The following is a 17,516-nucleotide window of genomic DNA, read 5'->3' as shown; positions in this document are numbered from 1 at the left end:
ACATCTAGCAAGGAAGATTTGCCTCGCAGCTGCATTCAGAATGGATTGTAGTGGTGGGAAGACCAGTTAGGAGACTATTGCAATAATCAATGCGGGAGATAATGAGAGCATGGATTAGAATTTTAGCACTGTCTTGTGTAAGGTATGGCCGTATTTTGGATATGTTTTTTAGATGCATGTAACATGATTTTGAGACAGATTGAATGTGGGGAACAATGAACAGATCAGAGTCAAGGATGACACCTAGGCATCGAGCTTGTGGGGTAGGGTAGATTGTCGAGTTTTCAACAGTAACAGAGATATCAGGTTGGTACCTACTATTGGTCGGTGGAAATATAATTAACTCTGTCTTTGAAATATTAAGTTTGAGGTGGCGAAATGTCATCCAAGATGAAATGGCAGATAGGCATTCAGTGACACGGCCCAGTACAGATAGAGACAAATCAGGGGAGGATAGGTAGATTTGAGTATCATCTGCTTACAGATGATACTGAAATCCAAAAGAGCTGATTATTTTACCAAGAGATGAGGTATAGAGAGAGAAAAGCACTGAAGGAGCGATTAGATAAGTAGGATAGGAACCAAGAAAGGGCTGTGTCTTTAAGACCTAGGGATTGTAGTGTTTGTATGAGAAGAGAGTGGTCAACAGTGTCAAAGGCAGCAAATAGATCTATAAGAATAAGTAGTGAGTAATGGCCTTTAGACTTCGTAGTGACCAAATCATTAACCACTTTAATCAGTGCTGTCTCTGTGAAGTGTTGGGAACGGAAGCCTGACTGAAGTGGGTCCAATAAATTGTGTGAGTCGAGTGTAGGCAAGTCTCTCAAGTAGCTTAGAGAGACAAGGGAGCTGAGAGATAGGGCGATAGTTTGAGAGAGAGTTAGGGTCAGAATTTTGTTTTTTTCAAAATGGGAGTAATCACTGCATGCTTGAAGAGTGAAGGAAATATACCAGTAGAGAGAGAGAGATTACAGATGTTAATTAAGGTAGGGATTAGCACCGTAGACAGAGCTTTACTTATTTGTGAGGGTAAAGGATCAAGAGGAGAGGTAGTAGAGAAGCAGGATGAGAAGAGTGATGATACTTCATCTTCATTTGTGGGATCAAATGAAAAGAGAGTGCACGAGGGTTTAGGTAAAGAACTGAGCAGGTCACTGGCTGCCGAAGAGCATACCATTTCATCTCGGATCTTATCAATCTTCTCCTTGAAGTAGGAAGCAAGATCTTGTTCCTTGATAGTGGCTGGTGGGGTAGGTGAGGGAGGAGTCAGAAGTGATTTAAATGTATTAAAGAGTCATTTGGGGTTAGAGGCTTAAGCAGAGATAAGAGTTTGGAAATATGTTTGGCAGTGTCCAGGGCATTTCTATAAGAGTGGTAGACAGTCTTATATGTGAGGAAGTCACTTGAAATACGAGATTTACGCCACTGACGATCAAGTTTACGTGTGAGTTTTTGCAGTTGTCTTGTTAATTTAGAGTGCCGTGGTTGACATCTAGACCTACGTGGAGTGTGATGGGTAGCTGGAGCCACTTCATCAAGGGCTAGTTCTAGAGCCTTATTCAGGTGTGATACAGCCATCTCAGGAGAGATGAATGCAGAAATAGGTGAAAGCAGTTGTTGGATTGAGGTGGAAAGTTCTTGAAGATTAATTGTGCTAATATTTCTATGGGTTTGAGGAGGATTAGAGGACTTCAGCAACACAGAGTTTGAGGTTGTGATCTGTGAGGGAAAAAGGAGTATTAGTGAGTTCAGAAATGGAGCATAGTCTGGTGAATACTAGATCAAGGCAGTGGCCCTCCTGATGAGTAGAGGAGTCAGTCCACTGGGAGAGGCTGAGAGAGGAGGTTAGAGAGAGTAGTTTGGAGGAACTAATACATTTTAATGGTATTATCTTCTTCTCAGGGAACAAAGAAGCTGTGCCCTCAGTGTAATACAATAACATCCCCCAGTGACCTTCGCCGAGTATACTTGTGACCTTCAGAGCACCCTCCCATGGACTGACACACAAAGTAGACTATTGGAACCCAGTCCAAGAAGTTCGTGGTCAGCAGTGATGGATTAAGACATGGATTTTGGGCAACGACCCTGCAACTTGGCTCCCACTGTACTTTTTGGAGTTTACCTTGGACATCACCCACATCACACTGAAATGAGCAGAAACCAACATGGCGACCTCTTCTACTCCTCTTCTACTCCAAGTTCTGATAGATGAAGACCCGGCAGACTCATTCTGCATGGGGGATTATTTCATTGCTAAGGCTCTTTGAAAGATGTCACATTTCTCTTGTTAGAGAAACATTCCAACCACATTTTCTCTTCTTTGGTGGCAACTATGAGCCTCTTACTGCCCTGAACCTCAGGTTGACAGCTTGATTGTAAAATGGATTTGGAGGTATATTTATGAAGCAGTAGATCTTGCAAGATGCTGCCTTCCGGTGGTTTGCTCTGAAGTACTACTAATATTAGGTTCGAAGCCTGAAGTGTTTTGCAATTGATATTAGCGCCGCCTTAAAGTTTGAGGTTAAGCCTGCTGAGAAGTGGTAGCTTGCAAAAGCCATCTCTTTGTAAATATATCTCCTGGATTATTGAGAAATATTCTGGTACTGTAGTTAATGGTTTCATTTGTCACTACATATCCTTTTCCAGTGGCTGTCGTTAGTGGGCAGTGGAGAAGTGTTACAGCCGCCCGCCGTCCGATTCTAATATAGATTTTATATTGTGTTGCTCTACTCTGTTTACTATATACAGATGCGTCCTCAATACTTACTCCCTCCGATGTTGGGATCCTTAATGCTAGGATGCCGCAGTCATGTGACTGCCGGTAACCCGACAGCCGGGATATAATATGTATTCCGTAGAATAATACGTTTTGGAAAGGAATTGGTTTAAATATGCAGGTTAAGCATACCTCACAACTGTTCCGATTTCAGCAGAAAAATCCCACTTTTTGACACTGTCCAGCTGTCCCTAAGCTGTGGCCCAAACGATTCTCTGGCGTGGCGCTTGGTGCAACTAAGTCGCACAGTCTGGGGCTATTTAGAGTGATATATGGACACATCTGTATTATTATTTCCACTTAGCGGGTGTCGCTTACAGGCTCTGAAATTATGTTGTCACTGCAGGTCACTAAGGAAGGGATGTACTAAAGGGAAAATGCGATAAAACCCCCGTTTTGGTTTTTTTTATTATTGCATTTTCGTATGTACTAACACCCGGCCGCCGTGTTTTCGCCCATGAGGGTATCGCCATCTTTGGATGGCGATACCCTATAGAAGCCTACGTGCTTCTTATCACCAGCCGCCGCAATCTGCTGCTTCCGTCGCCCCCTACCGCGGATGCCGACCCCCTCTCCCCCCAACATACCTTCCTCCAGGAAGCCTGGACCCGGAAAGTAAACTCCTCCACCCCCTAGCAATGCAGCCGGAGGTCCTTCCGGCTGCAGGGGGAGGAGGAGGCTCCGGGAACAGCCTACTGCTGCTTCCCAGCATGGGTGTGTGGTGTGGAGAGAACAGGGAGGTGATACCTCAAAGGTATCGTGGGGGGCCTCCGTCACCGCATTGCGATGTTGATTGCATATGTTAGTACATATGCGATCACCATCGCTGCGATGAGCGGTGAAGGGCGGCGATGTATGTTAATACATCCCACCTTAATACCCCTTTTACACCGCCAGCTTCTAACATGGGTTATTGCACATGAGCACACATAACCCATGTTGTTGTGCGGTGAAAAAGGTCCCAGTTGGAATAATCCAGGTCCAGTGAACTGGTATTCCAGCTCGAGTAGCTTGCAGGGTTTAACACGGGTTCAACCCGGCAAGCTGTGCTTTGTAAACGGGAAGCCGGGTCGATGCAACCCTGCTCCCGTTCACAGTGTATGGACGGGCGGAGTGTGGAGATCATGTGATCTCCAAGCGCCGCCCCCTGCCGCGCCACCGGCAACATCACCAACCCAGCAATATGCTGGGTTGGAAAACAGCGCAGAGAGGGGCCTGAGGCGGGTTGTGTCCGGGAAGCTCCCGTGTCCAGCTCCGGGGTGCGACCGGTCATATTTGGTATAAAAGAGGTATAATTCTGAGCCCCACAGGAGAAATATTTTTATTTTATCTGTAATAGATGTTTTGGGTAATTTACAATGCAGCATGTTGGTTAATTTACTGATACTGGGGAAACAGGGAGATCTTTGAATTATATTGATAGGGTAGTGAGTCTAGAAGAGCCGAGTGACTGAGTTAGATTGTGTAATCTGATTAAACAGACGCTAAAGAGTTTGTTGTTTATGTGTGAGTTTTTTCTTTTTTATTGTCGCTTAACAATACATGTCGCTGATCATTATTCTTGTCATGGAGAAAAGAAACCCTGAGAAACAGAATGTATGGCTGGTTTCAGCTTTAAGAGAAAAGAAGAAAATACCCCACAAAACTGTGATCGCAGCAATAGAGTCTCGGAGCGGGAAGGTGAAAAAGACGTTTCTCATGGAAGCAGAAAGCAGAGACTCTCTCACTTTCACACACTTTCTATTTCCTGAAATAATGTCAGTCGTGATGTCACTGACCGGCAGTGTGGTGTAATGAGGTTACAACAGGGGAAGGCAACCTGTTGTAGAAATACTCATCATCAACACTGTGTCAGGGCATGCTGGTGGGAGTAGTTCTACATACTGGACTAAAGTATCCTGGCCGTACACCCCCCACCTGCAGTCCCCACCATTCCACCGCAGTCCAGTGGGGGGGGGGGCTGATGACGTGATTCACGCTGATTCGCACCATCGTGGCCCCATGATGATGTGATCCCACTGTCGTGCCCTGGCCCTGCCCCCATTTGGTGCCACGGTCCAATGTCATGCCCCCGCAATGCCCCCTCGTGCCGCGCCCCCCACTTTGTGCTGACCTGGCTGCTTCCTGCGGGAGGGGATGGCCAGAGTGTCGGCATGTATGCATCAGTGGCAGGCCAGGATAGTTGAGGTGGACTCTTTACATTGAGGCAATTTCTGTTCGTTGCTCGAGAAAACATTTTTTGCAAATCTCACAAATTGGGTCACACGGCTTTTGCGCTGAATGTCAAGATCTGACCCCCAGCCACAGAAGTAGCTGAATGCAGGATAAACTGTGGTATGTATCATGACTGCATAGGTCTGTCTTCTGATTGGGTCTACTACTCTTATGTCTGTGTTCAGGACTGAATTATTCGCAATAGTAACTACAGATGTGTCCACATGCACCTATACTCATATTATTATTATTATTTATTTATATGGTGCCACAAGGGTTCTGCAGCACCTAACAATGTACATAAACACATGAGCAAACAAGAAAACAATGACTTACAGTACAAAACGGATAAACAATGTAGGACAAGTACACAGTATATTAACATTGCTGCATCAGGGGACAGGACACTTAAATAATCATCAGGCTGGCAAAAACCGAGGGTTTGGTGCCGTTGGAGTAGAAGATAGTCTAAAAGACAGAAAAGCACATGAGGGCCATCTTAACATCAGTGTAGGCTCCTGGGCAAAGCAATGCACTGGGGCCCCTACCCATCCTCCAGTGTTAGGGGTGGGGGGTGCTATCAGTGGCAGCTTTGATGTCCCTCTGGCACAATCCTGTCGGTTCCAGCTAAGCAACATTGCTTGGATCAGGCCATTTCTCTCTCAGAGTGCAACTAAACATCATCCACTCACTGGTTATCTCAAGGCTCGACTACTGCAATGTTCTCACTGGCCTCACTTGCTCCCATCTTGCTCCCCTCCAATCTGTGCTCAACTCCGCAGCTAGGCTTATCTTCCTCTCCCACCGCTCCACATCTGCCACTCCCCTTAGACAAAATCTACTCTGGCTCCCATTCCCATACAGAATCCTCTTCAAACTCCTCACCTTCACATACAAGGCCATCTCTAATTCCACTGCTCCCTACATCTCCAACCTCCTCTCCCTTCATACTCCCTCCCGCCCCCAGGTCACTGCTTCCCATGCTCAAGTTCAAGATTTTGCCTGTGCTGCACCCCTTCAGTGGAACGCTCTCCCCCGCTCCATTAGACTCTCCCCGACCTTGCAAAGCTGCAAACAGGCACTGAAAACCCACCTATTCATCAAAGCATACCCTCACGATTCATAACCTGGTCCGGAGGCCGCTCCTCCATCCCCCTGCCTCATGCCTTGACAATCTCTGTTTTGCTTACATCGTGCCATCAGGCTACCTCCCACTTGCTTGAACCTCGTGTCATCTGTCTGTCGCCCCTTCCTACTAGATTGTTAGCTCCTCAGAGCAGAGCCCTCTTTCAACTTGTTGTCAAAGCCCTCTTCTCGACACATTTCACTCACAGCCCCCTCCTACTCAGCGACCATCTTTACCTGCTTTTTCTCCTGCTGGTAAAGGCTCATCTCCATCTATGGCCACCAGCCCCAAGTAGTACGATGATTACTCCCTCGATACTTACATCTAAGCTGTATTATGTTTTGAGAATTGTGGTGCTCTTTGTTATCTGTACTCTATTTTTGATATTTATTTACTGTAATGTTAAGTTTTGTCTCCCTGTACTGTCCTTTGTACGGCGCTGCAAAACACTTGTGGGGCCTTATAAATAAAATGTAATAATAATGTCCCGCGGGCAGTAGGGGGTGTTCTATTTTCCACTCAGCATGTAGGACCTGGAGCAGTAATTTCTGCTAATTACTCCTTTACTGCACAGATGGTGGGAGATGGGGCGGGAGGGAGAACACCAAACTATAGAGGGGACATTGGGCTGAATGAAGGGGCCCCCAGAATGTGACTTCCAGGGTGGTAGGGGGGAGTTTAATAATCAGGGGAGGATAGCAGAGTGGGCTTAATATTCATTCTTTTCCCATGGGAAGGCATCTTGCTTGACTGCAGATATCTCCAGTTCCTGGAAATAGGTTTCTTAGCTTTCAATGTGATAAAAAAAAAACTAGAGAGTCCCACCGTTTAGGAGGTACTAGGGACTTGGGGACAGAGAAATCCATCGTCAAAAATATTAAACTACATACCAGGCGTGTGGAGCTGGAGCAAGGATCAGGAGAGGTAGAGATTTCCAGAGGTAGGGAGCACAACAGCCAAAATCTTGGAGGCAGGAATAGGAGGAAGTAATCAGTTGGCAGGAGAAATGGCATGAATTTGTGGAAAGAAGAGGGCGGGTGGGAGTGTAAAGGGACATATTGTCACATTCATAAATGGGAGAAGAATGGTTGAGGGCTTTGTGAGTGTGAGAAGCTTGAATTGGATTTGGAAAGGGGAAGGGGAGCCAGTGTAGAGCGTGTAAGAGAGGGAAGATGGACGTAGTACATTTGAAGAGGTAGATGAGCCGCATTGCACCAAATAGCCCTGATTGGCACGCCATGCATCTTGTCACATACTTTTGTACAAATGATGTAACGTATTCGGAACACTAGGCAACAAAAGTACAACGCACGGGTCTCCTGGACACTGGCACTACATGCAGCTTCTGTGTGCGACTCAGACACTAACGAGGGTAAGAAACCAAACCACAAGACTGAATCAAGTGCGCTGCACCATGCATGGTTGTGCTTTATCTGCGACTTAACACTCATAACAACAACACTAATCCTGAGTACGTACACTGTAAGCAACTTTGGATGCAGCTACGATGTAAGAGACTAAATTCATGCAAAAGTGCAGGAATTACTATGTTGGTGCATCTAAGTCGCTCTATGTGTCACCATATGGCACAAAAATGATAGATGTTTAAGGATTAAGGACATGTCCATACGTGATTTTGGCGGGGCATCGACATTATCTGCATAAAGAACATCTTAATGTGTTTACTAAACATACTTGTCTACTCTCCTGGAACCTGCGGAAGACACCTGATTTTTTAGGCAGTACCCCGCACCCCCAAAAGAGTGGGAACCCCTTCCACATCCTGCCCACTTCCTAAAGAACTGGGCAGAATGGGGAGATAAATACAATGTATCCGCGGTCCCTGTTAAGGGGACGGGGCTTAATGGTGCAATTCTATGCTAATCGCATTATTTAGCCCCACCCCTATGCAAATATGCGCTAGTCACTGTATTGTACAGCGAGGTGGCATGGCTTAATGACGCTAGTGGCCTGGCCCCGCCTCCATCTCCACCTATCTGTATCTCATCTCTGGACTTCATATATACAGTAGGTAAGTATGTAAATAATACACAATTGTAATTACATATACATGTAGAAGAAATTTAAAAAATAAATAAAAATAAAAAGTAAAAAATATATTAAAAAATCAGGAAAAAATTCCAAAAGCTCCAAAAAAGTACCCACTGTTTCCTTGAAGCAGTTAAACACTGTACAAGTACATCGTATTATAACTGTATAAGAGAAATGTCTTATCTGACCGTTTCTTTGAACACACTCTTTTCAGTTCCTCCTTTTTTTGGGGGGGATTAGGAAATCGGTGCGTGATTTGTACATCGCTTTCCCACTTGCTGTATTTCCTTTGTGTTTTAAATAATGTGTTAGACATTGTTATGATTATGATGTAGGTTGGAGTCTGTGGCGTGCGGTGAGGTGAGGCAGGTGAGGCAGAGAATTCCTGTCATATTCCAGTATACGCCAGAGTTTTATAAAGTATACGAAAAATACAAGGAATATATTATAAATATACAGGTTGAGTATCCCATATCCAAATATTCCAAAATACGGAATATTCCGAAATACGGACTTTTTTGAGTGAGAGTGAGATAGTGAAACCTTTGTTTTTTGATGGCTCAATGTACACAAACTTTGTTTAATACACAAAGTTATTAAAAATATTGTATTAAATGACCTTCAGGCTGTGTGTATAAGGTGTATATGAAACATAAATGAATTGTGTGAATGTAGATACACTTTGTTTAATGCACAAAGTTATAAAAAATATTGGCTTAAATGACCTTCAGGCTGTGTGTATAAGGTGTATATGTAACATAAATGCATTCTGTGCTTAGATTTAGGTCCCATCACCATGATATCTCATTATGGTATGCAATTATTCCAAAATACGGAAAAATCCCATATCCAAAATACCTCTGGTCCCAAGCATTTTGGATAAGGGAGACTCAACCTGTATATGGTCTAGGATGCGACATTTGCACACGCCATTGAAATTTGGGGCCTCCGTTTTTGGCACGAGACAGTCCCGGAAAAAGGGACTGTCCCGTGAAAATCAGGACAGTTGGGTGGTACTGTATGTTCTAATACATTTTTATAGTCAAAACTCTGGAGTAAAAAGTCTATGACAGGTGAGGCAGTGCCCCTCCCCCCTGCCTATCTTTTCCAGACATCTCTGATCAGAACTCACCTGACCCCTAGAGGAGGAGAAGGGTCCCCTTCCAGTGGGGCCCACCAGGGATTTCCCCTGTACCCCTGTGGACCAGTCCAACCCTATCTGTGTATAATACCCACATGTACTGTATATACTGCGGCACCTGTGTATAATGCAAACATGTAACCATATACCCAGTTAGGGTTGGACTGGCCCACAGGGGTACCAGGGAAACCATCGGTAGGCCCCACTGCCTGAGGGCCCACTCCATCCTCTAGGGATCAGGTTCCAGACTGTGCACTTGTATTATACATGGTAGATATGTTGCATTACACTGCACTAAACTATTGTGTATTTCAAGCCTCTGTGGAGGCTGGCCACACCCCCTTTGTAGGCTGGCCACACCCCTAAGTATGGTCCCATATAACTGCATTCCCCCGGTGGGCCCATCATGTCCCAGTCCGACACTGTACCCAGTGCCTCCACAGCTATTTGCCTCACTGCACGTCCCTGATTGAAGTTAGTGTTGAATGTACCTATAATCTCACATAAATACGATACATACACAGAAATCAAGTACTATCGACAATTCCCATGCAGATGCAGGATATACGCGGCTGCAGTCGCAGCGGTGCTATATTCTTAATCGCAGCAATTGCAGCTGACGTCAGCTGAATGCCCCAAATAGGGCTATGACATGCCTGTGTTTTCTCAACCACTCCCACAAACGCCATGTAACCGCCCACAAACAGACACTCCTGGCAATCGTTGTACGATCGCATTTTGCTGGGTCTTCGATAGCTTTGTGAATGCATTTTGGCCTTTGCGCATGCGCAGATGTCCGATAATCGACTGATTCGCGGATTTGCAATTTTGCAACTGAAGTGGGTTAAGGCCCATAGTGTAGAAAATTCCATCATAAAGCCAGACATTAAAGTGTAATATTTTTTACTCACCTCACTTCACACACCTAAAGATATATCTGGCCAATCTGTCCGGAGGGAATGAAAATCTGGTAATGAATGGGATTTAATGACAATCAACCATTGGAAAACAGACAAAAACAATTGTTCAGATAAATTCGTTAAATCAAATGGATTTAACCAATTTGTCTGAATGACCATTGTCTGTTTTCCAGTGTTTTGGAGTAAAAGGACAATTGCCATTTGCTCTCATGTATTACCATTTATTTTTGTTCCTGCAAGACATATTGGCAAATAATGGAGCTCGATTACAGTACAGGCAGTAAGCAAGTCATTGTTTATTACTGTTTTTTTTATAGTGCAGGAACTTAGTTACATTTATTGCCTAAGTGTGTCACATTGGTGGTGCACTGCGTTCACATAAATAATATAAGCACGTGACTCCATAGGCTGTAACGCAATGCATTCACATAAAATTTTAAACACTGCAACTCCGCAGCGTGAGTAGTCATTTATGTAAAAAGTAAAAAAAAAGTTTTAAAAACTGTTCTGTTTTATAAAATTTGTGTGCGCTGTACTTCACTGTGACTTTGTCCGCATAAAGATAATTGGTGTGACTTGCCTCAGTGTGAGATGTCATTTGCAATAAAATGTTTTAAAAAATTGTTCTTTTGCTTGTACAACATTTGTGTGCTGTAGCCCACTGTGCCTTTGTTCACATAAATATAAGCATTGTAACTCCCCCCCAGTGTGAGCTAGCATTTGCAAAAAAGTTTAAAAAATTGTTCTTTTGTTTGTACAACTTGTGTGTGTGCATTGATATGGATGATTAGTCAAGAGAAGAGCAAGAGTAACAACCAAATACTAACGCTGCAGCTGCTGCCAACAGTCATGACAATACTAGTCCTTCAACATCATCTACTAAAGACAATGCCCAAGGGCATAGAAGGTTTAAGTCAGGACATCTGAAATAAAATAAAAAACAATATTTTACAGTAGTAAAGAAAAAAAACACCTCTAATAAAGAGAAAGTTTACTGCAAAAGACAAAAAACATAACAGTGACAAGGAAAGGCTCAAGACTTGGCCTTTATTTATGAGTGGTGGTTCTGCAACTGTCAGTAAGGTATCTTCTTCAGCCTCTCATGAAGATACAAGTCCTTCTCAGTAAAACAATATCGTGAGCTGTGAGGTGGTCAAAACTGACTGGAAATGAATGTTACTGAGGTTAGTAATACCGGCCCACATTGAAAAAAAACAGATACAAAACCAACACACATGAGGTTGGTTTGTGCAAAACCAAAACACGAAGTTATTATATATCCAAAACCAGCGTACATCTGTATTTTAATGTGTTTTATGTTCTGTCAAACTAGCCTTTTAGGATCTTTTTTTTTTTGTCCTTCTTTATGGAGAAAAATAAAAAGGAAACAAAATCTGTACAAAAATAAACCAAACTGCATCTTCTACCTGCTCCAGGCTTTGCAATATGAATTGCTAAAACCAGCAGTGTATCCTACCTCAAAATTGTAACGTAGTTATAGAGACATAGGGGGGAATTCAATTGTTTGAAAAGTCAGTTGGGAGTCTGTTTTAGCCCATCTAATAGGTTTGCTCATGTGGTAGCATAAACTCTCTGCTAAGGGACTGGTTGACATTCAACATATCATACAGGTGGAAGACACTGGGCCTATCCCTCTACAGGTGTAAAACATACTATAAAGTTCCAGTTAGGGACATTCCCAAAACACAGACACAATTATTGTCTGCTAATTATTTGAAGACAACTGTCCAGCAACAACAGGGGTAAGTAAATTTGACATTTTTAATTTCACAAGGAGGTTCCCTTGGCGGATGTTTCCCTACTTGCACTGATGAAGACCCATGTGGTAAAACAGATTAATTCCGAACATCTTACTGCATCTTACTCACTGCCTGAAACTAGAGAGTGAGTAATGTGAATGTTTTCTACCTGAAAATGCAGTAGGGTACTTAGATCTTTACTCCTATACATCATATGCTTTCCTGGGGCTCAGCACCGATGAACCATAGGCAATTTTCCCAGAGGACAATAATCTTTTATTGAAGGGTTTGGTGAAGACTTTGTTGACTTACAAAAAGACATTGGTTTAGTTTTGCATGAGGTTTCTGGGGAAGATGGTTTTGACCTTAAAGATTGCAGATGTGTGCACAGTGGAGAACCTGCAACATTGAGATTGGATGTTGGTGACCAATGACACAAACCTTCAGGGGTGTGCAGTGTTAATGTTTTTTGCTTTGTTTGCTTTGGCCCCAGGTAGACAAAGCTTCGGTGCTATGTCAGGCTTTAAGCATTAGAGAGAGGACTTCATGTCTTGAGAGGAATGACAGCTAAAATCCAGTCTAGCAACACCAAAGCAGTTGTATACTGTAGCTCAACTCACCAGAAAATTGCTAATAGTCTTCTTGGAATGAGGAAAACCAACTGAATTATTAACAAGATCTTCTGGGCCTCATAATACTGTAGGGCTGATAATTTAGGATGCAATCAACTTGTGGAGTTCTCAGGATTGTTATCACAGGGAATGGTTTATGCAGATGGAGCTCCTCAACAATTCTAGTAGTTGAGAGCAAGTAAGTGCCTTCTGACTTTTCTTATTCCCTGCAGTGGCAGTACCCATGGGTGCTAAAGCAACCTGAAAAGCATTCCAGTCATTTTGGTAGCTAACAAATGAGTTTTATGTGGCTGCATCGGACAAACATCAGAAACATAGGTCAGTCCATTGCACTTAAGAGGAACCCTATGGTTGTTCAGAATGTCGGCAACAAATAAGCTGCTGGGGCCAGTGTAACTGCATCCAAAGATGCAGTCACTTTGATGAACATCCAAAGCTACGCCAACGTCCCTACATTTGAATCTTCATTCCCTGTTACCACCCCAAATGGTATCTAACTGGCAATCAAACACCACACTGTGAATCCATCATAAGACCATAAAGACACATGCACAGTGCATCTCAGGTTCTACGATGCGCATACCACAATCCATTGCCAATTTTGCGAAAGAATCAAAACTGTATCCACTGCTGAATCAGGCCTCATATTAGGTGCAAACATGATTAAAGAGTGATGTTTTAGAGATAGTGTTTTTGGTTTTAAAAAGAAATCATTTAAAAGTGCATGTGGCTTCCTCGTTTTGCCCCAAACTATGGGCTACCGGGATCTTGGTCCCAGTAGCCTATAGTACCTTTTCCTCCGAATCCACCTCCATTGACCCTCCCCCTCCACTGTTGCATGCACCGACCCGAGGCCATGCATTCACAAACTGCCCACAGATTCTGAGCTGGGAAGCAGGGTGATAGCATAAGCCGGATCAGAGGCCGTCTCCCAGCAAGGACTTGCTAACTTCAAATGGAAATGTGTATTTTCACTTTGCAAATTTAAGCATAACATTTTTTGCACATCTACATTAAAAATGTAGCAAATCTACATAAAAAATTTGGATTGTGATAAATATGTCCTTAAAAGTAGTATCCTAGTGTCCAGTGGGGATTGGGAAAATCTGGCAGTGTCCGTACACCCCTATTTTGGCTTAGAGGTAAGACCATAGAAGGAAATTGAGAGATTAAGTACTGACTCCAGGCCAACAATTCTGTGTAACTGGATTATACAGCCCACTAAGAACCTCTGCAATCCCACTAAGAACCTCTGCAATCCCACTAAGAACCTCTGCAATCCCACTCAGAACCTCTGCAATCCCACTAAGAACCTCTGCAATCCCACTAAGAACCTCTGCAATCCCACTCAGAAGAACCTCTGCAATCCCACTAAGAACCTCTGCAATCCCACTCAGAACCTCTGCAATCCCACTAAGAACCTCTGCAATCCCACTCAGAACCTCTGCAATCCCACTAAGAACCTCTGCAATCCCATTAAGAACCTCTGCAATCTGGCTGGACCGTTTGCAATATACTTATTATCCTCATGTATCAAGCTCCTATTCCCTGTAGATTGTACATTTGCGAGCAGGGCCCTCTTACGGCTCTGCCTGTCTGTTATTAACCAGTCTTGTTTTATTACTGTTTTGTTTCCAATTGTTAATCATAATGGAATATGCTGCCACTATATAAATAAATAAATAAATAAATAAATAATAATAATAATTAATAATAATAATTATTATTATTATTATTATTATTATTATTAAGCGGAACACTACAGATGGTTAGGAAAATCCCAACAATCACTAATGTCCTTTCAAAATGTAATATTTTAATTAAAGAGATATCACTAACATAGCATCATCATCATCATCATCTCTACTGACATTTAGGAAACTCTTTATTCCTGTACTCTGCCACTGTCTGTCTCTCTTTCCTTGTTTCTCTCTCCATTCCACGCTCTCATTCTCTCTCTCTCTCTCTCTCTCTCTGCCTCCACATCTTCCTCTCTCCCCTTCCCTTCCTCCCTCTCTCTTTCTTTCTTTCTTTCTTTTTCGTTCCCTTCCTTCCTCCCTTTTCTCTACCCCCCCCCCCTCTCTCTCTCTCTTTCTCTCTCTCTCAGTCACATAGTGGAAATCTCCACTGTGTTCTTATGGTTTTGCTATGTATTGGAAACCCCAGCTGACAGCCAAACTTCCTCTCTGTGCAAGCACCTATATAAGCGTCTGACACCAGAACTCCCTGACACAGACTTCTCACATCTCTCTCACAAGTGCTTTAATCTCATCTGCCACTATGACCACCATGTCAACTCCAGTAAGATCTGAAGACCCAGAGAACCCAGGGGCCACGCAAAGGAGATGCCGCTGCCTGGACTACTGCCTTGTTTTTTCATTAGTACTGCTTACTATTGTAGTTGGGTCACTTTGTGTCTTGTACTTGGCTTGGGAGAGACCACTCGTGGAATACAGTGCCAGAGCCATCAAACGGGGAGCCCAACAGGTGAGTGTCCTTCAATTAGACTTCTGGGTCTACTACATAGCTTTTGAGTATTTCTTAAAGAAGGATGTATCAGTCCTATACTAAACAATTTTACACTCACCTTCATCTCTACCTGTCTGAGACAATGAGTAATATTTTGTATTGGCACATGCAATTTTACTGTGCAGGTCACCCAGGACTCTAAATTACTGTTTTTGAGTCCAGGACAAAGATTTTCGGTCACAAAAGAAACCTATTGGGGCTTTTTGCTGAATTTACCAATTTTGCAGTAGCGATCCTTTCGCTAACATACCGCAGGGACGGGCTCCTGTTAATACATTCCAGCAATGACTTTTTCTTATTTCCGTGAATAGTGGAGATAAGAATTTATAATTTTCGGTTCTAGGACCCCATAATTAATAAATAAATCCCAATCAGCTGAAGATAACTAAGACATCCCAGGATGTATATTTCAATAACAGAAAATATTGTATATAGTATGTATTTCTTCAGGTACTATTCAATAGTTATTAAGAGGTAACCATGGGATTACTGCCACTTAACCACCAAACTTCCATCTGCCTGGTTGTCATTTCAATCTAGATAATTTATTTAAAAAAAATACTTTTTTTATTTGTTATGAGGACAATTCACAGTAACTGGGTCAGTAAATGTTCTTATGTTCAAGGCTATCACCCTATGGGATAGATGTAGCGAACTTAGAAAAATATTCAAGAGAGATAAAAGACCAACCAATCAGCTCTTTACTGTCATTTTACAGGCTGTGTTTGAAAAATGACAGCTCGGAGCCTTTTGGTTGGTACTTTATTCCCTCCACCACCCCCCCCAATCAGAGAAATCATGTAACATTCTGCTGTTTTAACATTATATTTTAGGTACTTTCCTAAGCTCCTGCATGTGCTATGGTTGTACAATATACGTATCATAGTACAAATGTGTCTAATATAGAACTATTTTTTTCTTCTCATTTCTGTTACAGAAAAGCAGTTCTCATCTTTTGATGGATACTGGTAAGAAGAACCCTAATAACTATCTGTAACTGCAAGCTAATTCATATGCTAATTATGATAAACATTATATATTACAGTGTGTAGTTTTTAATAAGACTAGAGTAAGCAAATTTTATTTTTTGTGGCCCCTTTAAACTAATGTACAGGTTGAGTATCCCTTATCCAAAATGCTTGGGACCAGAGGAATTTTGGATATCGGATTTTTCCGTATTTCGGAATAATTGCATACCATAATGAGATATCATGGTGATGGGACCTAAATCTAAGCACAGAATGCATTTATGTTACATATACACCTTAAACACACAGCCTGAAGGTAATTTTAGCCAATATTTTTAATAACTTTGTGCATTAAACAAAGTGTGTGTACATTCACACAATTAATTTATGTTTCATATACACCTTATACACACAGCCTGAAGGTCCTTTAATACAATATTTTAATAACTTTGAGTATTAAACAAAGTTTGTGTACATTGAGCCATCAGAAAACAAAGGTTTCACTATCTCACTCTCACTCAAAAAAGTCCGTATTTCGGAATATTCCGTATTTCGGAATATTTGGATATGGGATACTCAACCTGTATTAGTTTTTCAGACTGTTTCCATATTCCATAATAGTTACCAGTCCGTCAACACGACGGAAAAAAACCCCCCGTAATGTCAGCGCTGGGCGGCTGTGAGTGCCCGAACAGAGCGACAGCAATTTAATTGCTCCGTCAGGCGCCATCTACTGGCCGACGGAGCGCAAAACACTTGAATTCCCCCCCATAGAGGGGAGGAGCAGCGTTATCCTTTTATTATAGAGGATTTTATACAGTTACCATCCTCACTAGCGATACACAGCACATTGTTTAGTTCAATATGCCATTCATTAGACAAAGAAACACAAATACAGATATGTCCAAGAATGACATGGTGTGATCATACCCACCTTATTTCTTTAAGGAACTACAATCCGTCCCGCTTCTATTGCAATACTCCCTCTTTTAAGTCTCTTGTACTTCATAAATGACGTTCAGTATTATTAACACCTGTAACCATGGAAACAGTCAGTACAGTCCACAGTTTGTTTCCATGGATACAGATGCAGGTCTTTAAGAGTCGTTATGGACATATTTTTTCACCAGCAGTGAAAAAAAAAACCCCTCTATTTTAAGTATCAGGCTTTAGACCACTAATCAGGCGTTAGACCACTAAGTTATTTTGCACACAACGTAATGATCTAAAATACTATAGACCAACTCAAATTAAGAAGTGTCACCCCTTAAGCCTGGACAGTTCATATAACAACATATCTAAAAATAATTTTTCTGTTTGTTTTTTTTTGTGCTTAGTTGTGCTGGAGAACAATACCACAGTAGAGTGGACCCAAAATAATATGGACGACACCTTTTT

The 17,516-nt window shown here is 42.5% G+C and overlaps 2 protein-coding genes across 2 annotated transcripts in view; both read left to right on the top strand.

The window, feature by feature from the left end:
- LOC134934244 (E3 ubiquitin-protein ligase Rnf220-like) overlaps positions 1-2,677 on the top strand; it is a 46,431-nt gene extending 43,754 nt beyond the window's left edge. The window contains exon 11 of the mRNA XM_063929723.1: positions 1,903-2,677. Coding sequence (XP_063785793.1) covers positions 1,903-1,974 — 72 coding nt within the window. The 3' untranslated portion in view covers positions 1,975-2,677. The remainder of the gene's footprint in view (positions 1-1,902) is intronic.
- Positions 2,678-4,318: 1,641 nt separating this feature from the next.
- Positions 4,319-17,516, top strand: part of TNFSF9 (TNF superfamily member 9) — a 14,599-nt gene continuing 1,401 nt past the window's right edge. The window contains exons 1-5 of the mRNA XM_063929722.1: positions 4,319-4,456; positions 13,839-14,125; positions 14,880-15,108; positions 16,088-16,118; positions 17,456-17,516. The exon at positions 17,456-17,516 is cut by the window's right edge and continues 1,401 nt beyond it. Of these exons, the coding sequence (XP_063785792.1) occupies positions 4,319-4,456; positions 13,839-14,125; positions 14,880-15,108; positions 16,088-16,118; positions 17,456-17,516 (746 nt within the window). The remainder of the gene's footprint in view (positions 4,457-13,838; positions 14,126-14,879; positions 15,109-16,087; positions 16,119-17,455) is intronic.

This window comes from Pseudophryne corroboree, chromosome 6, assembly GCF_028390025.1.
Source record: "Pseudophryne corroboree isolate aPseCor3 chromosome 6, aPseCor3.hap2, whole genome shotgun sequence".
In the NCBI taxonomy this organism is placed as follows: Eukaryota; Metazoa; Chordata; class Amphibia; order Anura; family Myobatrachidae; genus Pseudophryne; species Pseudophryne corroboree.
Note: the sequence above shows the minus strand (reverse complement) of the source record. Positions and strands in the feature narration are given on the sequence as shown.